Genomic DNA, 24646 nt, shown 5'->3' on the forward strand with positions numbered 1-24646 from the left:
AGGTTCAAAACCCCGAGCTCACCAGCTTGAGTGTGGGGTCACTGACTTGAGCGTGGGATCATAGACATGACCCATGGTCACTGGCTTAAGCCCAAAGGTCGCTGGCTTGAGCAAGGGGTCACTCATTCTGCTGTAGCCCCACAGTCAAGGCACATATGAAAAAGCAAACAATGAATAGAACTAAGGTGCTACAATGAAGAATTGATGCTTTTCATCTCTCTCCCTTCCTGTCTGTCTGACCCTATCATTCCCTCTCTCTCTGTCACTAAATAAATAAGTAAATAAATAAATAAATAAATAAAGCAGAAAAGATCACGAATGTTAGGCAGAAGGAAAACCAGTTGGAGTTTCCAATGTAACGCTAAGTTGTTTTGACTGAGAACAGGCACATGAGCTTGTTACTTTTGATTTCACCAGGCTAAAACTTAGTAAAAAGCATGAATTGTGTTGTGTCATTAAATATAATGGGGAAAACCTGGCAATTCCAAAGGTGGCTCTCTGTCCTAACGCTGTTTATCTTATCCAATCTGCCTCTCCAGTTTTCTACAGAACCAGACTGTTGTGGCTGAAAGGGGCTTTGGAGAGCACCAGGCCCCTCCTGTGCATGGAGGCGGGGAGGCCCAACAAAGGTGAGTAATTTACCCAGGCTCACAGGCTGAGCCAGGGGCAGAGCTGGGACTAGAACCCGTGTCCTGTCAAGCCAGTGTCCTTTCTCCGCATTGGGTTGCCCTCTGCCTCACATAGAAGAGCTAGTTTCAACTTTCCCAACTAGCACTTTATGAAAATGCAAGATGCATGCGTGATATCCTGAAAAGGACACCATTCATATCTTTTCCGGAAAAACACAAAAGAAGGTCAACCTCAGAATAATTTTCTACTATTTCTGTATAAAAACAATATATAATCTCTGGCAGAAATTCTCAAAAGGGCAGCACCAAAAGAACTGGTACTTAGATATTAAGATAAGTACTCAACCCAGAGGGAACATATTATTTAGTTCAAACAGTCCATCTCTGTTCTCATTTCATTCCCATTTAATAGATCTAGAAAAATCAGCGTATTAGGTTCTGAACCAAAATGATTCTCTCAGTTTTCTGGGAGGACTTGAGAGGACATAGGCAAGGAGTTTGATTGGTTTAATTTGTATTTAAAAGATATATTTTAGGCTTAATTTGCTGTCCAGATTCATTTGTTTTCATCTTTAGATTATTATTAACTAATAATCTATTTATGAATCTAATAATCTATTTTTGATGCTGCACATTGAAAGCAAACGACTCGCCCCTTTCATTACAGGAAGCCAAAAGAGGCGTGGGAGGGAGGCGGTGACCACAGAGCCATGCTCCCTTGAGGTGGCTTAAAAAGCTCTAGTCTCTCAAAAAACTAAAAATGGAACTTCCTTATGACCCAGCAATTCCACTTAGGGAATATATCAAAAAAACCCGAAACACTAATTTGGAAGAATACATGCACCCCTAGGTTCCTCAGCGTTATTTACAACAGCCAAGATCTGGAGGCAGCACAGGTGTCTATCAGTAGATGAGTGGATAAAAAAGCTGTGGTACATTTACACAATGGCTACTACTCAGCTGTAAAATAGATGAAAATCTTACCTTTCACGACAGCAACGGTGGATCTGGAGAGCATTATGCTAAGTGAAATATGCCAAGGACCATATGATCTCACTTATATGTGGAATCTAATGAACAAAGTGAACTAACAAGTAAAATAGACACAGATTCATTGATACAGAGAACAGCTGTCAGAAAAGAAGGGGGTTGTGGAGCTGGGTGGAAAAGGTGAAGGGATTAAGCAAAGAAAAGACTAGCAGACACATCAGTGTGGGGATTACAGGAGGGGAAGGGGAGTACGGGAGGGGGAGGACGATAGGGGGAAGGATGGTGATGGAGGAGACTTGACTTGGGGCGGTGAACACACACTACAGTGTACAGATGATGTGTTAGCGAACTGTACATCTGAAACCTGTATAATTTTATTAACCAATGTCACCCCAATCAAGTCAATAAAAAAATAAAAAGCCCTAGTCTAGGCTACAAAGCTGGTGCTCTTTCAAAGGCTGCGTTAATAACCGGCAGCCAGAGGCTGGCTATGGGCCAGACCTGTCCTATTAGTTCCTTCTAACCCTCAGGCCAGATGGAGAAAGCCAACCCTGGACTTCCGAGTTCTCTTACCTGAGTGAATCGTCGGACTAGGCACGTCTTCCCCACACCAGCATTGCCAATTAAAACAATTTTAAACAGGAAATCATAATCTTCCATACTCATTTACACAGCTGCAAGGCAAACAAACAGGCAAGAGTGAGACGGGGCCTGGTCAGACCTGCCCACAGAGCTCACGCTGCGCCGGCCCTGTCTCCTCGGGAACAACGGTCTGACTCATTTGAAGGGCAATTTAATGCTCCCCTCTGGTGACTCCACCAGCGACACAGGAACATAGGTGTTTGGTCACAGATGGACTTCATTCCTTCCCAGCCACCTCACACCACAAAGAGTAAATGACACAGATGTTCTTTCACCTGGTGACCTTTATTCTTCCAAGTAGTCAGGCCACAGGTTGCTCATGTGATAAGATGGGTTTTCTTTTGGCGTGGAAAGTACATTGCAAATCTACATGCAGACCAGCTGGGGTGCAAGGAACCAGGGCAAAGGAGAGTCTGCCCACAGCTTCACAGTGGTTAGGTTGGGGCTGTGTATGCCTCTGGGCTGGGGGCTGGGAGACCGACTGAAGGCAAGAAGCCAGGAAGGAACCTTTCAGTCCCTTATAGACCTGGAGGTCCTAAGGCCTCCCCAATAGGAATTACCTCCATCTTTCTCTTCTCCCACCACCCACTGCCATCCACGTCCTGCCCTCCACACCGATGCTGCAGGGCGTCCATAGTGCCATCCCCACTCTGAGGGGCTTTGATGTATGTTACTTCCTCTGTCCAGGACGCCCCCCCCCCCACTCTTTCTGCATGATAAGGTCAATTCTTTAAGGTCCAATGCAGCCATCTCTTACTCTTTGAAATTCTCACTGATACTCTCCAAATAAAGTTAAACACGTTCATCATTCCTCTTTTCCCAAAATTCATTTGCTATGTACAGTTATTTGTTCAAATGTCTGTCCCTTTATCTGTGAAGGAAAGGACTACATCCTTTTTTTAAAAAAAAAAAAAAATTTATTTAGTGATTTTAGAGAGAGGAGAGAGAAAGAGGTGAGGGGTAGGAGCTGGAAGCATTAACTCATAGTTGTTTTCCATATGTGCCTTGACGGGGCAAGCCCAGGGTTTCAAACTAATGACCTCATCATTCTAGGTCAACGCTCTATCCACTGCACCACCACAGGTCAGGCAAGATTACATCTTTCAGCTCTGTTTTACTAGCCCACAGGATAGAGGTACACCTAATAAATAACAACTCTAGAATTAAAGAATTAATTAACAGTCATATTGCTTAAGTGTAGGCTTTAGTTTCTCCAATTGTGCGAAAAAGAATACTATACACTCTACTTCAGAGAACTGTTGCGAAGATGTAAAAAAAAAAAACCAACTATATAAAAGAGCCTTGCTATCCATAAAGCCCTATCCTAGTGAAAACAATTGTAATCTATTGAGTACTGTTGGGCAGATAAAATATATTATGCTCACTTTGTTAAAGATGGCGCTGCCCACATAGATGCCCGTCGCCTAGGTGATATTAATGTGTGTTGGATGGGCTGTGGGCAGGCAGGATCCTTGTAGCCTGGGGCTTGGTTTTAGGACTAAGCCTTTCCCACCCTTTTTGATGTGGGGTGGTACAATCCCATCATGCCTCAGACAAGTGACTTTGTATTAGAGACTTCCCTATTTTGCATATAAGATTAAAAGTTTTGATTTCTGCACTATAAAATTGGGCAGACCGGGAGCTTGCTCTCTTGGTTCCTGAGATTATCATTTGAGCAGAGAGCAGAGTAAACCCATGTGGAGGAGAGTAGAGAGGCAGCCAAGATGGTGGAGTGCTAAAGGAGAAGCCAGTTAGTGCAGAGTTTGTGCAGAGAAGGAGATGGGGAACAAAGGAGAATGAGGCTGGTGAGGTAGACACCTTTGATTCTAGGAAACTCGGATAAGTAAGTAGCTTTGTGAGCACTGAATGAGTGGGTTTTGGAGCCCAGTGTGTGTTTTTACTTGCCCGCCGGGTGCAAGCTAGGATTAAAGCTAATGGCCCACCAGTTCGTGGCTCCATAGTTTCATTACCGTCTGTCCAAATCCAATGCGAACCTGCATGGACCAGGTAGCTGTGATGGTGGCCTTGGCCACTGGCTTCACAAGTACCTATGACAATACTGTGTAATCACCATGGGAAATACAGAGATGAGACTCTCTGCCTTCAAGACCAACATGAGAAATGTTAAACAACAAACTTAAATTCAATTCAAATCAACAGCAGAGTTCAATTTTATAATTGCACTCTGGTGCAGGCAGAACAAGCCCAGCGGACTCCAGAGGAGAAGAGAAAAGGTAACAGCAAGCCCAGGAGGGGGAGGGTGCTCGGAGAGCTGCAGAAGCCTTGGGTCACTCCTACCAGCCAGCTGAAGCCCGAGCGGCTGTAGGGTTGCAGGCAGGAGAGCCCACTGTACTGAGACCTGTCAGGTAGTTGAGGAATCGATTCCCTGTGTGCAGAGGTGATTTCTATGTGGCTTTCAACTGGTCCTTGGGACACCCAAGCCACACGCAGCTGGCAGCACATGGGGTTCTGTGTCAGTTCATGGTATCATGAAAGAGAAACATTTTTCTGTCGAGACCTGGGTCTGTAAGAAGTCGTTACCCTTGCTGTATGCCAGGCAATGTACTTGGCACTTTATGTACATTTCCATTTTTTTTCACAAGTCTATGAGGCTGGTATTTATTTATATTACCTAGTTTGCAAGTGATTAAACTGAAGTAAAGGACATTAAGAGAATAGCCTGAAGTAAGAAAGCTAGCCCTCAAGTTCAGAAGGCTATGTGTCATCAAAAGAACTTGAGCTTTGGAGCCAGAGAAACCTAGGTTCAAAACCTGACTGTACTACTGTTGGTCAAATAAGTTTGTAAATATGATATATATGTTTACTCGCTTATAGTTTGCATTGGGTATGCAGGACAGGCTGTAAGCAGGCAGGGGCTTTATACCTAAGGCTTAGTTTTAAGACTAAGCCTTTTCCACCCTTTTAATACTAAGATCTTTTCAAAACTAAGCTCTTCCCCACACCCTTGACTGTTGCATGATGTGGGGTGGTGCACTCCCGTGAGGAATCCCATTATGCCTCAGATAAGTGACTTTGTATCAGAGACTTCCTTGTTTGTATATTGGATGAAAGGTTTCGATTTCTACACTATAAAATGGGGCAGAGGAGCCCATGCTGGAGGAGAGCAGAGAAAGGCCACGTGGAGAAGAGGAGAAGCAGCCAAGATGGCAGAATCCTGAAGGAGAAGCCAGTTTGTGCAGTGTTTATGCAGAGAGAAGGAGATGGGAAACAGAAGTGAATAAGGCTGGTTAGGTAGAAACCTTTGACTCTAGGAAACTCGGATAAGTCAGTGGCTTTGGGAGCCCTAAATGGAAAGAGAAGTGTTTTCCCACTGTGTGTATTTCTTGCCTGCCGAGTGCAAGCTAGGATTAAAGCTAATGGCCCACCAGTTCTTGGCTCCATTGTTTCATTACCATCTGTCCGAATCACATGCAAACCTGCATGGGCCAGGCGGCTGTGATGGTGGCTGTGGCTACTGGCCATACAACTACCATCTATGTCTGTGCCTTTGGGCAAGTGAAAATTTTTTAGTCTTAACTTCACCATCAATAAAAGAGGGCTAATAACACCTGTATCACAGAGTTGTGAAGCTTGAAGTAATTAATAAGAAACCCAAGGCCCTGGCCAGGTGTTCAGTGGATAAAGTGTTGACCTGGTGCACCAGAGTTCACAGATTCAACCCAGAGTTAGGGCACATACGAGAAGCAACCAATGAGTACACAACTAAATGGACCGATTAAGTGAAACAACAGATTGATGCTCCTCTCCCTGCCTTCCCACCCCTTCCTCTTTCTCTTTCTCTCTGATCAATGGAAAAATGTTTTAAATAATAAAAAAATAAATAAAAAATAAGAAAACCCCCAAGAATAGATCCTGGCTCTTACTCAAAATCCACAATGTGACTCACACGTTTTCCATCGTCTGGTTTCAGCCGTCATTACTGCCAGTGCCATCTCTCACCACTCTCCTCACACCCCATGCTCTACACCCACTGATTTCTTCAGTTTCTTAAACACCACGAGATTTTTCTTTTCAGACTTTCACATATACTGTTCCTTCTGCACAGAACACAGAACACAACCTCCCCTCAGCGCCCCTAGCCTAGCTATCGTTTATTCCTCCTTCAGATCTCAGCTTAAACATCACTCTCTCGTGTGCTTCTCTGATTATGAGGGAGGCGGCACCCTGGTACATGCTCTCCCAACGCCCTTCCCCTCTCCTTCAGTAACACTCACCATGCTTTACTATACTTAATCATATATATTGGTCTCACACACCAACACCATGCTGAGCACCTTGGTCCTAAACACATACACACACGCACACACACACACACGCAGGACTGTGAGCAGCGTGAGAATAACAAACAGTTCAGTCCTGATCCTAACCTGTCCCGTCATTGTCATCATCATCATCTCACTCTATATTATTGATTCATTTCATTCTCCAAGTAAGCCTATCAGGTGGATGCTATTAGCATCCTAACTTGACAAATGGGGACACTGAAGCAGAACAGAAGGTAAATAAAAAGTTGTTAAGCCCTGGCCAGATAGTTCAGTTAGTTAGAGCTTCATCCTGAGGATCAAAGGTTGTAGGTTCAAATCCCAGTCAGGGCACATACAGGACCAGATTGATGTTTCTGTCTGTCTCTCTCTCCCTTCTTCTCTCTCTAAAATAAAAAAAAAATTTTTTTAAACCATGTCAGAAATGAAAACCTAAAAAAAAATGTTGCCAGACCTGTTGCAGTGCAGTGGATAAAACGTTGACCTAAAATGCTGAGGTTAGGCCCTGGCCGGTTGGCTCAGTGGTAGAGCGTCGGCCTGGCGTGCAGGAGTCCCAGGTTCGATTCCCGGCCAGGGCACACAGGAGAAGCGCCCATCTGCTTCTCCACCCCTCCCCCTCTCCTTCCTCTCTGTCTCTCTCTTTTCCTTCCGCAGCCAAGGCTCCATTGGAGCAAAGTTGGCCCAGGCACTGAGGATGGCTCTATGGCCTCTGCCTCAGGCGCTAGAATGGCTCTGGTTGCAACAGAGCAACACCCCAGATGGGTAGAGCATCGCCCCCTGGTGGACATGCCGCGTGGATCCCGGTCGGGCACATGTGGGAGTCTGTCTGACTGCCTCCCCGTTTCCAGCTTTAGAAAAATACCAAAAAAAATGCTGAGGTCACCAGTTCAAAACCTTGGGCTTTCCCAGTCAAGGCACATATGCTTCCTGCTCCCCTCTTTTTCTCTAACATCTCTCTAAAATCAATAGATAAAGTCTAAAAAGAAAAAGTTAAAGCCCCATGTAATGCTGGGTCCCATTTAAGCTGTGGAGCTGGGATTCAAACCCAGACAGCCTGGGTCCAGCACCCACTTCTTTGAACCAATACCCTGAGGTGCCTTGACAATACCTGGGTCATAGTGGGAGCTTAAGAAAGATCTGATGAATTAAACAATAAAGGGTAAAAACACTTAAGAAGTATGATTTCCCTTTTTTCTCTTCTGGCTTCGAATGCAAAATGCTTTTCTACCACACTGTAGTAATCTAAACAAGAATCAAGGTCAAATTCTGAATAAAGTCTCAGGGACATAATATGTTAATCAAAGCTCAAACTAGTGACAGTGAAAAGAAAATAAAACTCAGAGACAAACACAAGGACAGCGGAAAGACTTGAGACTCTGAGAACCCACAACTCACTGCTTCCATAGCCTGTGAACAGGAACACAGGACGGGGCTGCATTCTTTTTCTGTGCTCAGATTGTTTGCCCCACGTTTACTTCTCCATGTTTACAGAGGTCAAAAGAACAAGCAGGGAATCCAGAGGACAGCATCCCAATAAAAAGACCTGCCCTGGCCGGTTGGCTCAGCAGTAGAGCGTTGGCCTGGCATGCGGGGGACCCGGATTCGATTCCCGGCCAGGGCACATAGGAGAAGCGCCCATTTGCTTCTCCACCCCCCCACCCCCTCCTTCCTCTCTGTCTCTCTCTTCCCCTCCCGCAGCCAAGGCTCCATTGGAGCAAAGATGGCCCGGGCACTGGGGATGGCTCCTTGGCCTCTGCCCCAGGCGCTAGAGTGGCTCTGGTCACTGCAGAGTGACGCCCCGGAGGGGCAGAGCATCGCCCCCTGGTGGGCAGAGCATTGCCCCCTGGTGGGCAGAGCATCGCCCCTGGTGGGCGTGCTGGGTGGATCCTGGTCAGGCGCAAGCGGGAGTCTGTCTGACTGTCTCTCCCCGTTTCCAGCTTTGGAAAAATGAAAAAAAAAAAAAAAAAAAAAAAAAAAGACCTGAGAAACAGGGCTCATAAGAGGAAGTTAACTGCCCAAATGATGCATCTCCATGAAAGAAAGGCAAAGAGTTACTTGGTCAGAGTCAACATTCATAGTCAAGCCTCATGTAGTTACCACTGGAGCAAGCCACAGAATGAAAATTAGTGCCCTTCTCCTTTCTAAAAGAAATTACTGTAATGCTCTGTTGAATTTTTTTTTAATATACATCTGGGGGAAAAGTGTTTGGTCTCTTTAAAAACGCAGGCTGTCTGCGGCTAACGCTGAGCTGTAAACTCCAGGTTACCTGCTGTGGTAATTGTTTTATTTCTGATAGAAAACACAATACTGAATGAAACACTCACAAAAATTCTCTGGAAACTGCACTCTGAGGAAGCCCACCTGTTCGGTAAGTGATAGAACAACTCAGGCATCACCGATCACCAGGGGATGGGGCAGCTTCCCCAGGAAGGGAAACTCATTCCGAAGCAGTCAGTTACACCCAGCCCTAAATTGACAACAAACTCACACTTGTCTGGGGAGCAAACATGTGCCAAGATATGCTCCTGGCTGAGCAGTATTCTAGGAGTTTTATATTCTATTATTGTTAATCATAGTAATAGCTGACACTTACTCAATGTTCATGACACGCCAGGTCCTCTCTACATGTATTCACTCACTGAATGCTCACAACAACCCTATAAGGTAGGGATTATTATTAACATCCCTAGCTTTCAGAAGAGAAACTGAGGCACAGAGAGTTTATCCTAAACATGTTCAGCTCGTTAGTCTTAGGACCAGGATTCCAACCCGGATCCAGTCAACTCCAAAGCCTAACTCCTGAAATAGGATGCTGCTGCCCCTTGCCTCATAGTTGACAACACTGCTGTATCTGTACGAGAGCCGGAGGCTCGGCTACATGGAACGCCAGCCCCACTGAACTACAGTGCTCTAGAATCTCCCTGTTCTGGGAGCAGCACACCCACATTGATAGGGTCTCACACTGATCCCACACTATACAAGCACTGCTCCTCACTGTGCCTTCTGAGCTCAGATTTCTTTCAGGAGCTAGACTCAAGACTTTTCCCTGCATACCACCCCCACAACTCAGTCATCTTTCATCCATGTAACTACACCAGATAATATAAACAGTATCACTACTCAGATAAACAAGCAAAACCCCAAATAGCATAATCTCCACAATAGCTCTAAATAAATGGATATATGCCTAGAATTTGAAAAGGAAAAATAGATGAAAAAATGAGCTTAAAAAAAGATATAGGAAAAAAAAGATATAGGAAAATATACTTTGCAAAGCTTAAAAATAAAGTCTAAGCAATGTGACTTTATCAACATAAATCATTTATCAAGTGACCTTTTTAAAAACAAAACAAAACTGTATTCACTGTCATACAGCACAACGTGTTCCCATCTGCCCTTCTGGTGTAGTGTAACAGATAAAGTCAAGGCTCCTGGGGAATAAAGGCCAGATCCTTGTCCTGCCTTCTGATCCCCAGACCCAACCCAAGAAAGAGATACTTTAAGGACGTGTCCTTGTTCAAAAATCATGAGTCTCACTAGAGTCCTTTTCCCTTTCAGGGTCTCAACCTTGGTCTGTAAACTGAGGGGTCTAGGTAGATGGGCGCCACGACCCCTTCCCAGGACAGGGTGTGCTGCCCGTCTTGTACCAAAGAGGCAGCATGATAATGACATCAAGAGACCTGAGCCTGCTACGGAACTGCGTATTTCCTCCTCCACAGAATGGGGGTACTAGAACCTCTATCACTGAATTGCTTGGGAGGCAAATAAAATAATACATGGAATAGTAACCCTTTTTAAAATAATCAAAAACTTTTAACCCTCTGACAGAGTCATATCTGATATTTACAGATCACAGAACATACAGCCAAAAGAAAAGGAATGAAAATCATCTATAATCTTTCCCTATCCACACTCATTACTGTGATGACAGTTAATATTTTGGTATATATCCTTCTAGTTTTTTAATTTAAATATACTCACATCTATGTGTATATTTTATAAATTTATGGCTTTTAAAAACAGAAACAGAACATTATACAAAGTTGTCAATTTTTCTATAGAGGGGTATTGTCCCAAAACCCAAAATTAGAACTCATAGTCTACAAACAGAGACCGCAAGCATCCATTCAACACTCACTCCTGTGACCCTGAACTCTCCAGAATGGGGAGGCGTGGGTAGGGACATACCTTTGCAAAATACTACATGCCACAACAAAATGTTGGAGATGTAAAAGGTTCTAGAAATTGCTATAATGAAGAAAACTAGCTAACTCTGTTTAAGCCAGGATTTACCAAGCGTGATTTTAGGCCAGAATTCTTTCCTAACATCTTTGAACCTCCTTTGCTACTAGGGCTCCATGAAATGTGAGTGTGGTAAATGCCAGTTTACAGCATGTGAAATCAGGGCCATGCAGGCATGATTGCTAGATGAATAAAGGAAGAGAGCAAGGAAAGAAGGGAAGGAGGGAGGGAAAGAAGGAGAAACAGGACACCCAGTAAACATTACATATCTGAATTTCTAATAGCAGCACATTTTAATATATTTGTTCCAAACATGAGATGGACTTATGAATAAATTTTTAGTATAAAAGTGTGAACCAGATACTATGTGGGACAGACTTACACTAAAAAATTATTAGTTGTTTATGTGAAATTCAAATTTAACCGGGCATCTTATATTTCATCGGGCAATCCCACCCAGGGAAAATGTGAGTCGGCAAACCTAGGAGAAACAGGGGCCCTAAGCACAACCCCAGGGCCCCTGGAAGGTGTGGAGGGAGATGGGCAGAGCATAAGCAATAGGATGTGATGGGTGAATCCAAAACAACCAAACAAGGAATAAAAAGGGGCAAGTGACATTGAAGAAGGCATTACTACACAGGGGCTCTTTGGATGCAGGGCCACACTTTGGGGACCAGTCTCAGACTGGCAAACAGGGCTCTGCAGGCAAAGTCTCTCCCTCCTGGACAACCCCAGAGCAATGTGGACCTTCCTCCAAGTACATCTAGGCATGTGCCCTCGCCTGCTGGAGGGATGTGCTCTACCTATCTATTGCCCCTATGTCCTTAAGGAGAAGCATACTTCAACAAGACACTCATGTCCGCTGTGCTCAAGATGTACACGCTGAATTGAGAGCATTTGATCCATCTTTCGCTCTAACAAGGTTCTGTCTCAGGAAGCTCATTATTGCCTAATTACTAGAAGGCAATTACTAAACATTACTATAATCAACTGCTGCAAGCTCACCTGCTTTACATCAGCTGTTAATTTCATATTATTTCAAAGTAATTACTCTCCTTGGCCAGAGAATTCAAACACCCACCTGCACCACAGCTACTCCTCGTTCACCAGGCCATAATCTCCAGAATTTTTACATGGTCCTTACAGGTTACAACCGTTGCTTTAACAGATGTGATCTAACCTGGACCTGCAATGATCTCATGAATTGCTTCTTATCATTAAATATGCAGGTGAGGAAACTGAGGGTGTAGGTGATAAAGTGACTCACCCTAAGTCACACACTAGCGAGTTGCAAGGTGACCTCTACACCAGCCACCTAGAACTTCTCTCCTTTGCTGGAACACATGATGTAGTCCCAGGTTCCTGAGTATTTGGACCATGATTTGAACACTTAATATGTGCCAGGAACTATGCTAAATGTTTTTTCCATACTTAATCTTATTTAACCTTTTTAACAGCCTCATTATACAGATAAGAAAATTGAGTTTCAGAGAGGTTAATTAATTTGTTCAAAATTACAGTGAGTAAAAGTGCATGATTCAAAGCCCACATCTTTCTGGGAAAAAGTTAAATTGGAACTCTACCTCACTCTTTATGCTAGAATAAATTTCAGCTTTTCCCACTATCATGGGGCCTGTGGCGGCCTCTCAGGAACAGGACTTCTCTCACGAGGCCATTTTTGCCAGCTATAAGCAGGGTCTCTGGAACCAGAGGGAGCACACAGCTCTTCTTTTTTAGTGAGAGGAGGGGAGGCAGAGAGACAAGACTTCCGCATGCACCCCAACTGGGATCCACCCAGCAAGCCCACTAGGGGGCGATGCTCTGTCCATATGGGGCCTTAGCTCCATTGCAACAGGAGCCATGTTGTTTAACACCTGAGGCGGAGGCCAAGGAGCCATCCTCAGTGCCCAGGGCCAACTCGGTCTAATCGAGCCATGGCTGTAGGAGAGTAATGGGGGGGGGGGAGCAGATGGGCACTTCTCCTGTGTGCCCTGACCCAGAATCGAACCAGGGACATCCACACGCTGGGCCAAAGCTCTACCACTGAGCCAACTAGCGAGGGCACAGCTCTTCTTAAAATTGGTGTTTATGCTTGAGATGAAACTGAATTCCATCTAGGCAAGAGATGTGCTTATGTGTACAAGGCAAAGAACACAGTGACTCCTGGTGGCAAACCAAACAAAACCAGAGTCATCTTGGGAAAGGTAACGCACTCATGGGAACAGTGAATGGCTTGTGCCAAATTCTGAAGCAACCTTCCTGCTAAAGCCATTGGACACAGAATCCATGTAATGCTCTACCCCTCAAGATGTAAACTTATTGAAAAGTAAATAAATAAAATAGAGCCTGATCTATGGTGGTGCAAAGGATGGAGCACTGACCCCGAACATTGAGGTTGCCAGCTCCAAATGCTGGAGTTGCTGGCTCCAGACACTAAGGTCACCAGCTAGAGCACGGTTCTTTGGCTTGAGCACGGGATTGACAACACATCCCAAAGGTTGCCAGCTTGAGGTCACTGGCTTGAGCAAGAAGTCCCTGGCTTGGCTGAAGCCAGAGGTCCAATCCCTGGTCAAGGCACATAGGAGAAGCAATCAATGCACAACTGAAGTGAAAGCAACTACGAATTGATACTTCCCGCTCTCTCTTCCTTCCTCTCTCCTTTCCTTTCTCTTTTGCCCATCTACTTCCTAGCTTGCTCGCTCTCATAAATTTCTTTTAAATAATAAAATGGAGAGATAAATAAAATTCGAGAGGAATTAAAAATTTGGCCTTTTAAAGAGAAAAGCATATAAGTACTAGAAGAAACCATGATATATACAAAATCTTTAAGTGGGATGATCTTCTAAGAACTATTCAAAATAAAAGCCATAAATAAAGAAATTGACCAATGTGACTACTTAAACTTTTTAAAAAGTCTGCATGAAAAAACAATAAAAAATGAACTGATTAAAATATCTGCAATCCCTGGCCGGTTGGCTCAGTGGTAGAGCGTCGGCCTGGCGTGCAGAGGTCCCAGGTTCGATTCCCAGCCAGGGCACACAGGAGAAGCACCCATCTGCTTCTCCACCCCTCCCCCTCTCCTTCCTCTCTGTCTCTCTCTTCCCCTCCTGCAGCCGAGGCTCCGTTGGAGCAAGGATGGCCCAGGCGCTGGGGATGGCTCCTCGGCCTCTGCCCCAGGTGCTAGAGTGGCTCTGGTCGCAGCAGAGCGACACCCCGGAGGGGCAGAGCATCGCACCCTGGTGGGCAGAGCGTCGCCCCCTGGTGGGCGTGCTGGGTGGATCCTGGTCGGGCGCATGCGGGAGTCTGTCTGACTGTCTCTCCCCGTTTCCGGCTTCAGAAAAATACAAAATATATATATATATATCTGCAATGCATATAACTAAAGACTGACTTCCTAAATAAAGAGTTTCTACAAATCAAGAAAAATTGAATAACAGAACAGAAAAAATGGGCAAACGACATGAAGAGATAGTTTATAAAACAGAAAACAAAAATGGTACTAACATTTTTTAAATGATAAGCCTTACTCATAAGAGCAAATCAGACTCTAATGAATTTATACTTCATAATTATAAATTATAATCATATATTTTAATTTTAAATAAAAATTATGATTTATATTGAAAACTATAATGAATGTATAATCAGAAACCATTTTTCAGCAATGACTGGCAAAGTTCATTCTATACCAGAAAGAATATGGAGAAATGGGACCCTGGAATACTGATGATGGGAGGTAAATCAATGTCCCCCCTATGGAAAACAAAATTGATTTAAAACAAAAAGGCTATTACAAACCTTCCAACCCACTTCTAGGAATCTATCCTACACTTGAACTGATACATGTGTATGAAGGCACTGGAGTAGGATATTCATTACTGTAATGTTTGCAATGGCAAACATGAAACAGCCTGAACGTCCAGAGCAGGAAAATGGTAGTACAGATTTTGGAAACGACATCAATGTACCATGCAGCCTGCTACAGACATCTGCAATGTGCATTAAGTAAAAGAAGAAAGGTGGAAAGTGGTGTGTATGGTATGAAAACAGCATATACTTATTTGTCTGTACAGGCAGGAAGGATCCCTGGAAGGATACAAAGAAAACTAGCAACAGTGTCTGCCTCTGGGGAGGCTGTAGACCTAGCGCTTTCTAGAAAAGAAGATAACAGCCAACTCTTAGCAAATTATACTCTGTCCTTCTATTCAGTCTGTAGTGCTCAAAAGGCAAGCCAGTTTTCCCCACTGATTTGAAGTGGGGAGGAAAGGAAAGAGAGAGAGTGTGTGTATGTGAAAATGAGAGAGAGAAGGTTGGAGGACGAGAGACAGAGAGAGAGAGAAAGGGAGAGGCAGAGGAAGTGGGGGAGAGAGAAGAATCAATTCTTTCCACTGAGTTGTTCCATTTAGTTGTGCCCTCTTGGATTGCTTCTTGTACTTGCCCTGACTGGGGGTCAAACCAGCAACCTTAATGCGCTGGGATAATGCATAACTCACTGAGCAACCTGCCCAGGGCAAGCCATTTTGTTTTTTGGTTTTGGTTTTTGTTTTGTATTTTTTCTGAAGTGAGAAGCGGGAAGGCAGAGAGACAGACTCTCGCATGCACCAGACCAGGATCCACTTGGCAAGCCCACTAGGGAGCGATGCTCTGCCCATCTAGGGCATTGTTCCTCTGTTGCAACCTAAGCCATTCTAGCACTTGAGGCGGAGGCCATGGAGCCATCCTCAGCGCCCCCCCCCCCAAACCCTGGGCCAACTTTGCTCCAGTGGAGCCTTGGCTGCAGGAAGGAAGAGAGAGACAAAGAGACAGCAGAGGGGGAAAGGTAGAGAAGCAGATGGGTGCTTCTCTTGTGTGCACTGGCCGGGAATCGAACCTAGGACTTCCACACGGCGGACCGATGCTCTACCACTGAGCCAACCAGCCAGGGCAAGCCAGTTTTCTTAATACAGTGAGAGAGGCCCTTAGAAAAAGTCTGTTTTGAGTGCTGTGTTTCTGTGTTTCTGTCTTTTTCTTTGGCTGCTCTCCTGCACTTTCACATGACAGGGAAGGACCGTCCCACCCAGACTCTGGGTTGCTTCCTCCAGTTAAGGATGTGTGGACCACAGTTCCTCTATTAAACCAGCACAGCAGGTCCCTGCACGGTAGTCATTCTTTCATACCGACTTCCTCAAACCAAGTATCCACCATATGACAGCCAAAACCTATGGGTGGAACAATAGTTTATTTGTGTCACTAATAAAAATAAAACTCTTGCAGAGGTGTGTCATGTCTTACTGCTCAGAAATTACTCTCACTGCATTCTGACACAGAATCTTCCTGAAGAAGCAGGAGGAGCCTGTCTTTTTCTCCTCATTTTAAAGAAATGGATTTAAAATCAAGAGAGTGAGTTGCCTCAGGCCATGCAGCATGCCAGCAACAGTCAGAAAGCATGCGTGGGTCCCCTGACTCTAAGCCAGACCTTTTGCTATGACACATAAGGTCTGCAAAGCTAACTCACTACTGAGCAAGGCCATGGTCATAACCACCAGGAAGGCTGGCATGGACCCATCAATGGGAGGGAGCTCAAAAGCAGCCCTTGGGAATATTTTTCAAGACATGTAAAAAGCAAAAATAAAGTAGGCCTGAGACCTCCACGATATGATTTTTAAAAGCAAAACAATAAAATATCTTACTATTTTATCCTTTGTGTAGATCATCTTTTATATTTTCCTATTTCATATAAATATATAATACATTCAGGATATCAGACATGTAAGGAAATTGAAAAAATTAAGCTTTGGACTAGCATTTCATCAGCAGTAACCAAAGCAAGTGTCTGAATCCCATTGTTGAAGTAACAGTGCTCTGTCACCTTCCACAGTGACAGGTGTCACTGCACTGAGCACAGATTTGGTGTCCTACAGAGGGGAAAGGAGAAGGGCGGGTGCTGTGTTGGACCCCCTCTCAGTGACTGCCCAGGCACAGCTAATTTGTGCCGTAGCACTTGGGCGCAGGTGCTTCACAGTCTTGGATGCTCCTGGAAATACTAGCACCTTGCTTCCTGGGGGAAAAGAGAGATACCCTCCCCACTCATAAATCCCTTCCCAAGATGGAGAGATTCTGTCAGCAAATCACGTTTGCTGAACTGATCTAGACAAGGCCCTTCCAGGCCCAACTTGCTGTTTCCGTCTTCTGCACAAGCAGGCCAGGCTCCCTCTGTGGTCCTCCTGCAACAATAAACAATACCACCAGCAAAGAGCTGGGGGAGGGAATTTGTTCTGCTGGCCTGCTGTTGTTTTCTAAACTGGGGACTGTGTCTAATCTTTCCTCTGCAGAAGCTTTCCTGTGCCTGTCTGGCTGGACAGGAAAGGCCTCCTTATCAGCATCTTCAGTCTCCTCCCCCAGGCTGAGCACACAAAGCAGCCTGGCCAGGCAGCCTGAGGTCCGGGTTGCAGCCCACAAGTGGGCTCAAGGCTTCCCTCCACCGGAGGGGCCCAAGGCCTACCAAGGCCAGAAGTGCCTACCTCCCTGTCAAAAAGAAGACTGTCACTCCAGGCTGAACCCCTGTCAGCTGTTTGCACAGATTCCCTCCTTACTACAAGCAGGGGAAGTAAAAGGGAAGAAAGTGTCCACATCTCTGGGACTCAAATGGATGAAGATAAAATAAAGGAATTATCTTGAGTTTGTGCAGCTTCTCAAGTAAATGACTCTTTGTCTAGACTAGCATGGGTGCTTTACACACACCCATTTCCCACTTGAAAAACCCTGTTGCCTGGGGCTGTTACCATCAGTAGCTTTCAGATCTACTCAGCACCTCGGGTCTGGGTGTACTTTCCTAATTATCTTATCCGCACTTTAGCAAATCCCGACATAGAAGACAAGGTAGAAATTCTTTCTCGACATGGACCCCCAAAACACAGACACACACACACACACACACACACACACACACACACACACAAACAGCATGCCATGAGCAATCTGTCACCAAGGTCTGCAGATTATCTTTCAGAAATATGGCATGAATTCCCCCTCTGCTCCAGCTTGTCTCGACTGCGCCCACCTGGCTCAGGCCCTTGTCAGCTCTCACCCAGCCTGTCTCCTATGCACTGTCTCCTATGCACTTCCAACCAGGTGAAGTATAACATGGCACAATATTCCTCAATAGCAAGTTTTCCATTTTCAACAATGTCCATACTCTTTGACCTAGCAATTCTGGGTGGGGGGCCTGATTGTCCCCTAAGGAATGATTCCATAATGTTCATAAAGATTTATTCACAAGAAAGTTCATTCTAGTATTACGTAAATACCGTATTTTCCCGTGTATAAGGTGCTCCCATGTATAAGACGCACCTTAATTTTGGGGCCCTGTAAGGCCAGGAGCCGCCATCGTGGCCATTCACATGCAGGTTCCCATTGGATTCGGGCAGACGATAAAGAAATGGCGGAGTCAGAGGATGGGGGGCCATCCTATTTATTGGTGTCTCACCAAGACAGGCAAACCACAAAAGAAGACAAGGGAAAAGCAGAAAACCAGCTCTTCCCATGAAGGGCAAGGGATCAGGGAAGCCCCTGCAATTGTGATAGCAGGAACTGTGTGTCCAAGCTCCTGGTCTGTCCCACTTTATAGTGTAGAAAACCAAAATCCCTTAATCCAATATACAAACAAGGAAGTCTCCGATACAAAGTCACTTATCCAAGGCATAACTGGATTCCTCATGAGAATGCACCACCCAGATCATACAATCAGTCAAGGGTGTGGGGAAAAGCTTAGTCCCAAAACCAAACCTTAGGCTACAACGACCTGGCCTGCTTATAGCCTGTCCCCTACACCCAATATAAGTCACAAGCGAGCAAACATATATATCATATTTACAAACTTATTTGACCAACAGGCCCGAAATTTGAAAAAAATATATTACTTGAGTTATTGAACTCAAGTTTTATTCATCATAAAATTCATACAACTCGTCTGCATGGAAAAGCAGGAAATACAAGTAAAAAAAATCTACAACCACTGTATAAGACACAACCACTTTTTAGACCCCAAATTTTTCAGAATAGGATGCATCTTATACATAGGGAATTACGGTAACACCCCCCACCACCACCATGGAGAAAGGAGTAAACCTCCATCCAATAACAGAAAAGATGTTAGACATTTGTAGAGCCATGTGGTATAACATTATGAAATATATACTTGGAAGGAAATACATTTTTAAGATGCTTACCTCTGGGTGGTGAGATAACGGATAGTTTATTTCCTTCTTTATGTATTTATACTTTTCTAAATTCTCTCCAATAAGCATGATATTAAGAAATAAAACACTTTGTTGCCTGACCTGTGATGGCACAGTGAATAAACATCTACCTGGAATGCTGAGGTTGCGGGTTCAAAACCCCAGGCTTGTCTGGTCAAGGCACATATGACTAGCAACTACTACAGGTTGATGCTTCCTGCTCCTCATCCACTGCCTCTTTCTTTCTCTCTCTCTCTCTCTCTCTCTCTCTCTCTCCTCTCTCTAAAATCAATAAATAAAATCTTTAAGGAAAAATAAAAAAGAAATACTACACTTTGTTGAAATATCACAGGGGCGCAATACTGGCGAGGGAAACATGAGACAGACCCACAGGAACATAGCTAGCAGCCATCCACACTCAGTCGGCTGTCCTAGAAATCATCTCACTTGGTGCAAACCAAAACCATTACAGAATTCCAAGCTTTTACACACTGAGCTCACTGCTAGGAATTCACTTTAGGGAAAGAACTGATCAAATTAAAAATGCTAAAGGAACAAAACTGCTCATTACGTCTTCTCTAAGAGAATTGGAAACAATCCATATGTCGAACAAGGGATAGTTCAGTATGGAACATCAACACCATGGAATGCAAGGCAGCCATTAGATATGCCAATCATGAAAACTATGTAGAAATATGAAATAATGTTGACAATAGGATGTAACATAGAAAGAATACACAAAGCTGCGCTTGTCAGGGCTGCGGCTATGAAAAACAAGCATGTATGTGAACAAAGGCATTTCAAAAGGAAGAACATACTACATGTTGTGTTAGGATTATGGGATTACAAGGAGCTTATTGTTTTTTAAATTTTGTCCTTTTTTTAAACAAATGTCTAACATTGTGCATGTACCACAGACACATTTTTCAAAACTTAGAAAACAAAGAAAAGGGGAAAATAAATTACCCAAAGGAACACAATCACAGTCAGCGTATCACATGCTTCTCCCTGTCTCTTTTTTTACTGTATACTGGGTGGTTTGGTTTGGTTTTTATCACTGTAATCAGGTTAAGGTTTTCTTTAAAGTAGTTATAAAATCACTTCAATTTTTTAAAAATCAGTGAACTTAACATAAAACTTGTAAGAAAAAATATTGTGGTAGGTTTTTTTCAAGCACTTTCAGGAGAACTGACCTAATATAATGTCTATTTGTAACAACAAAACAACAACAAACACAGAAATATTGCACCACTGTGACAAAACAGACAGATTGATCAAAGTTCCTAATACCTGCAGAAGACAGGCAGGAACAGGGAGAGGACTGTGTTACTAAGGCTCACGGAGTTTGATATTAGAAGGAATTTTACCAGACTTTGAAAACAGAAAGATACCATAATAAACTATATGTTTTCAGATCAGGAAATGCTTGAAGGGATCAAATCCAATGAGTCACTGGGTCCAGAATACTCAACCTCCTTTACATCTCTTGCGTCCATGTTCTCCTGTCCACCTGCTCGAGCTGCACTGGGGCCAGCCTCTCGTCCCTGGGCAGCAGCTGCCACGTGCTGCCTGCTCTCTCTGCCTTCTTCCCACTTCCCCACTCCACGAAGACCTTCCTCCACCCTGCTGTCATCACACACAGGCCTGACTTCCATCCGCGCCACTCCTCTGGGGAGAGGAACAGGGATGGGAAAAATCACTATCTAAGCAACACGTGGGCTCCCCCGCCCATTAGGTGAGTGTGGGCCCTGGAGAAAGTGAGCGGGTAGCTGAGTCTGCTATTACCTCTGAGGGGCTCAGTTTCCATAGGAGTGCGTTGCTTTTGTGATTTTCAAACAACAGGGCCGCTCACTACAAACCGACTATTCATCCCTGCCATGTGTGCCTCCCCAAGGCCACGCTCAGTTCCGAGGCTGGGAAGCTGCTGTGCTAACAGCAAACCTCACTCGGCCGCTCCTCACTTCCAGGGACAATGGAACTCAGCACTCTTTGCCTTAGATGCTTTCAGAAACAACCCCTGTACAAGTAGCGACATGACTCCACAGCAACCTTTTCAAAGAACTAATCTGACCATGTCGTTCCTCAAATCTCCACATGGGCTCCTGCTATGTATACAAAGCCATCTGAAAGGAAGTCCAGTGCCCTGGTGATGAGGGCGCACTCAGAGCCACACCCCAGGACTCTGAGTCCTGCCTCTGCCTTTGCTGACTCTGGGCAACCTCCCTATCCTCTTCGTGCCTCAGTTTCTTTATTTGTAAACAGGGGTAACAGTACTTACGCCCAAGGTTGCAATTAAAGGAATGAATAGAGTACAGCATGAGGAAGAGAACCTGGCATGGAGGAAGAGCTCCACACACGTTAAGTGCTGCTCCTGTCATTGTTATTGTTGGAGAAAGTTCACATTCCTTAGCAGGGCACAGAGAGCCATCACGGCCAGACAGGTGCATCCCAGCAGCTTTGCTTCCCGTGGCCTTTGAGTTGCCAGCACCACTGTGACCACACAGCCACACCAGGCTCCCAGGGCACAGACATGAGGCAGGTTCATCCCTCTAGACCTTTACTCACATGCCCATTCTCTCTTTGCTGGCTGGTGAGTAACTATCTCTGAAACCTTCCTTTCCCTCCACGTGAATTAGCCACTCATTCCTTTGTGCCTCCGCTATAAGGAGACCCTCTGCATGTCACTTTATTATCCTCACTGGTTTTTGTATCCTGCCTTCCCGACTAGGTCTTAAGGACAGAGATCCCTATGAATTCCTATCTATATCCCCATGGCCTGCGCTCAGCTGAGCCTAAATCAATATTTATTAAATAAATACAAAAGAGCCTGACCAGGCGATGGCGCAGTGGATGAAGCATCAGGCTGGGATGCGGAGGACCCAGGTTCGAGACCCCGAGATTGCCAGCTTGAGCGCGAACTCATCTGGCTTGAGCAAAAACCTCACCAGCTTGGCCTGACTAAGCAGTGGCACAATGGATAGAGCGTCAGACTGGGATGCGGAAGACCCAGGTTCGAGACCCCGAGGTTGCCGGTTTGAGCTCGGGCTCATCTGGCTTGAGCAAAAAGCTCGCCAGCTTGGACCCAAGGTCGCTGGCTCGAGCAAGGGGTTACTCGGTCTGCTGAAGGCCCACGGTCAAGGCACATATGAGAAAGCAATCAATGAACAACTAAGGTGTCACAATGTGCAACGAAAAACTAATGATTGATGCTTCTCATCTCTCCGTTCCTGTCTGTGTGTCCCTGTCTATCCCTCACTCTGACTCTCTGTCTCTGTAAAAAAAAAGAAAAGAAAACCTCACCAGCTTGGATCCAAGGTCACTGGCTCGAGCCAGGGGTCACTTGGTCTGCTGACGGCCCATGGTCAAGGCACATATGAGAAAGCAATCAGTGAACAACTAAGGTGTTGCAACGAAAAACCAATAATTGATGCTTCTCATCTCTCTCCGTTCCTGTCTGTCCCTCTCTATCCCTCTCTCTGACTCTCTCTCTGTCCTCATAAAAAATAAATAAATGCAAAAGAAAAAGTGAACAGAACACACAAAATCTGGGAATATTTTTCAGAGAACCTAAACAATGGGAGAGAAAATCAAACCCACAAATACTTTGATCCTATGGAGAACTGGAAAAGATCAGATAACCAAAGGAAGAAGAAAATTATAATTTCCCAAGAGAAAGCCAAGCAATGTTATAATGCAGTGTGTCTGTGTATATTGTGTGGGTGGTGGTGGGCAGAAGTGACATTAATAATGGTTCTTATGTTGACTATTCATTGAATAATGATTTTTTAAACTTCTTTAGAAAAAAAATAGAGCTGACAGGAAAGTGCCTTTTGCTTTGTCCAGAGTACAGGTTATTTAAATATAAAACACCACAGGGGATGCAGACTGCAAGAAAGAAAGACAACTAATCTTTGTTAACTGTCTATGATGAGCCAGATACGTTAAAAAAAATAGTGTCCATTTATTAAACACAGTGTACTACACATAGAACTATTATTCACTTTACATGTATTATCAAATTAAATAATGCAAGCCCTCAACAACTCAGAGACATAAGTATTAGCCTTTGCATTCTACAGATGAGAAAAACATATTTCACTCACTCTATACATCTGCACTGAACATCTTTTACGTGCAAGTCACTGGTCCAGCAGCTACAGCAATGTAAGAGCCAAGTCCCCCTTTCATAAAACATACCTTCCAGGTGGGCAGAAAACAGAGCAATGAATGAATGGGGCAATAAGCATATACATAAATAAACAAGAAAAATATCAGATAGTGCTAATAGAATTAAAATAAAAGGAAGGGACAGAGGCTAACTAGGCAGCTATTGCAGACTGGCTGTCAGAGAAGGCCTCTCTGAGATGGCTGTATTTAAAATGAGATGCGAATAAGAAAGACCCAAGCACATAAAGATGAAGAATGAAAGAAGAGCATTTCAAGCTGAAGGAACAGCTAGTACAAAGGCCCTAAAGTAAGAACGAACTTGGCATGGTCGTGGAACTAAAGCTGGAGTAATGAGGCTGGGTGATTGGTCAAGAAGAAGAGGCCAAGACACAGACATGGGGCAGGTCACAGAGCTAGAGGAGTCTGGATGTCATCGAGTGCCATGGGGGGCCACCTGGAGGGATTTACAAAATGTGACCTAACCAAGGAACAGTTGAAAAGATTTCTCTGGTCCTGTAAAGGAGGATATTGTGGTATGGAGAGTAGAAACAAAGGGACTGGTTAAGAGGCCACTGCAAACAGTCCACGTGAGAGAGTGTGTGGCTGGGACTAGGGTGCTCGCAGTGGAGATGGAGGAAAGGAGACAAGTATGGGAATGGTTCTGAAGACAGAAAAGCTAAGACTTGCTAAGGAATTGGACAATGATGGGGAAGAAAGAAAATTAAAAGTGACACCTAGGTATTCTGGCTTGAGTACTTGGGGGGAATAGTGGCACCACTGACTAAGATGGGGAAGGCTGAGGGAAGAGAGCAAGTTTGGGGTGGAGAGAAAAAGAGTCCTCTTTCAGCTGTGTTAAACTTGCAATGCCTTTTAGGCATCTATCTGAACATGAGTCTGGATTCCAGAGAAAGTCTGAGGATTAAAATGCAAATGTAAAGATCATTAGCAAATGAATGTTATTAAAGCCATTGGCAAGAAGAGGTTATCTATGAAAAGAGAATAAAGGAGAGAAGGGGGCAGTTTCAGACTGGGGAGCAGACAGAGGCTGAGGAGAAGAGACTTGAAAGATAAAAAGAGACCCAGGAAAGGAGAGTTTCCAAGAAAACAGTGATTGGCCTTGACAAATGCTGCTCAGAGAATAGGGAAGATTAAAAGAAAGCAGTGGCCTTAGATTTGGCAACATGAAGGTCATTAGTTGACCTTCAGACAAGACTAGTCCTGATAAAATGACAGGAAGAAATTAGAGTGAGGAGGAGAAATCAAAGCTAAAACTATGGACTTTTAAGTTTTACTGAGAAAAAGAAAAAAAAAACTAGAAGATAGCTAGAGAAGGATATAATGTTAACAGTTTAAAATTAAATAAAAAAAATAGAAAAGGTTTTGAGATTTGTTATTTTGCTTCCAGATAAGAAATATTAGAGCATGCTTGCTTGATACGGAGAATTACCCAAGGATGAGGGTAAATTTAGTGATGGCA

The 24646-nt window shown here is 44.3% G+C and overlaps 1 protein-coding gene across 4 annotated transcripts in view; it reads right to left on the bottom strand.

Moving 5' to 3' along the window:
* Positions 1 to 24646, bottom strand: part of RAB30 (RAB30, member RAS oncogene family) — a 104223-nt gene that overhangs the window by 17723 nt on the left and 61854 nt on the right. For all 4 annotated transcript variants that reach the window (XM_066369623.1, XM_066369643.1, XM_066369649.1 and 1 more), the window contains one exon: positions 2193 to 2293. In XM_066369623.1, coding sequence (XP_066225720.1) covers positions 2193 to 2285 — 93 coding nt within the window. In that variant the 5' untranslated portion in view covers positions 2286 to 2293. The remainder of the gene's footprint in view (positions 1 to 2192; positions 2294 to 24646) is intronic.

Source organism: Saccopteryx leptura, chromosome 1 (genome assembly GCF_036850995.1).
Source record: "Saccopteryx leptura isolate mSacLep1 chromosome 1, mSacLep1_pri_phased_curated, whole genome shotgun sequence".
In the NCBI taxonomy this organism is placed as follows: domain Eukaryota; kingdom Metazoa; phylum Chordata; class Mammalia; order Chiroptera; family Emballonuridae; genus Saccopteryx; species Saccopteryx leptura.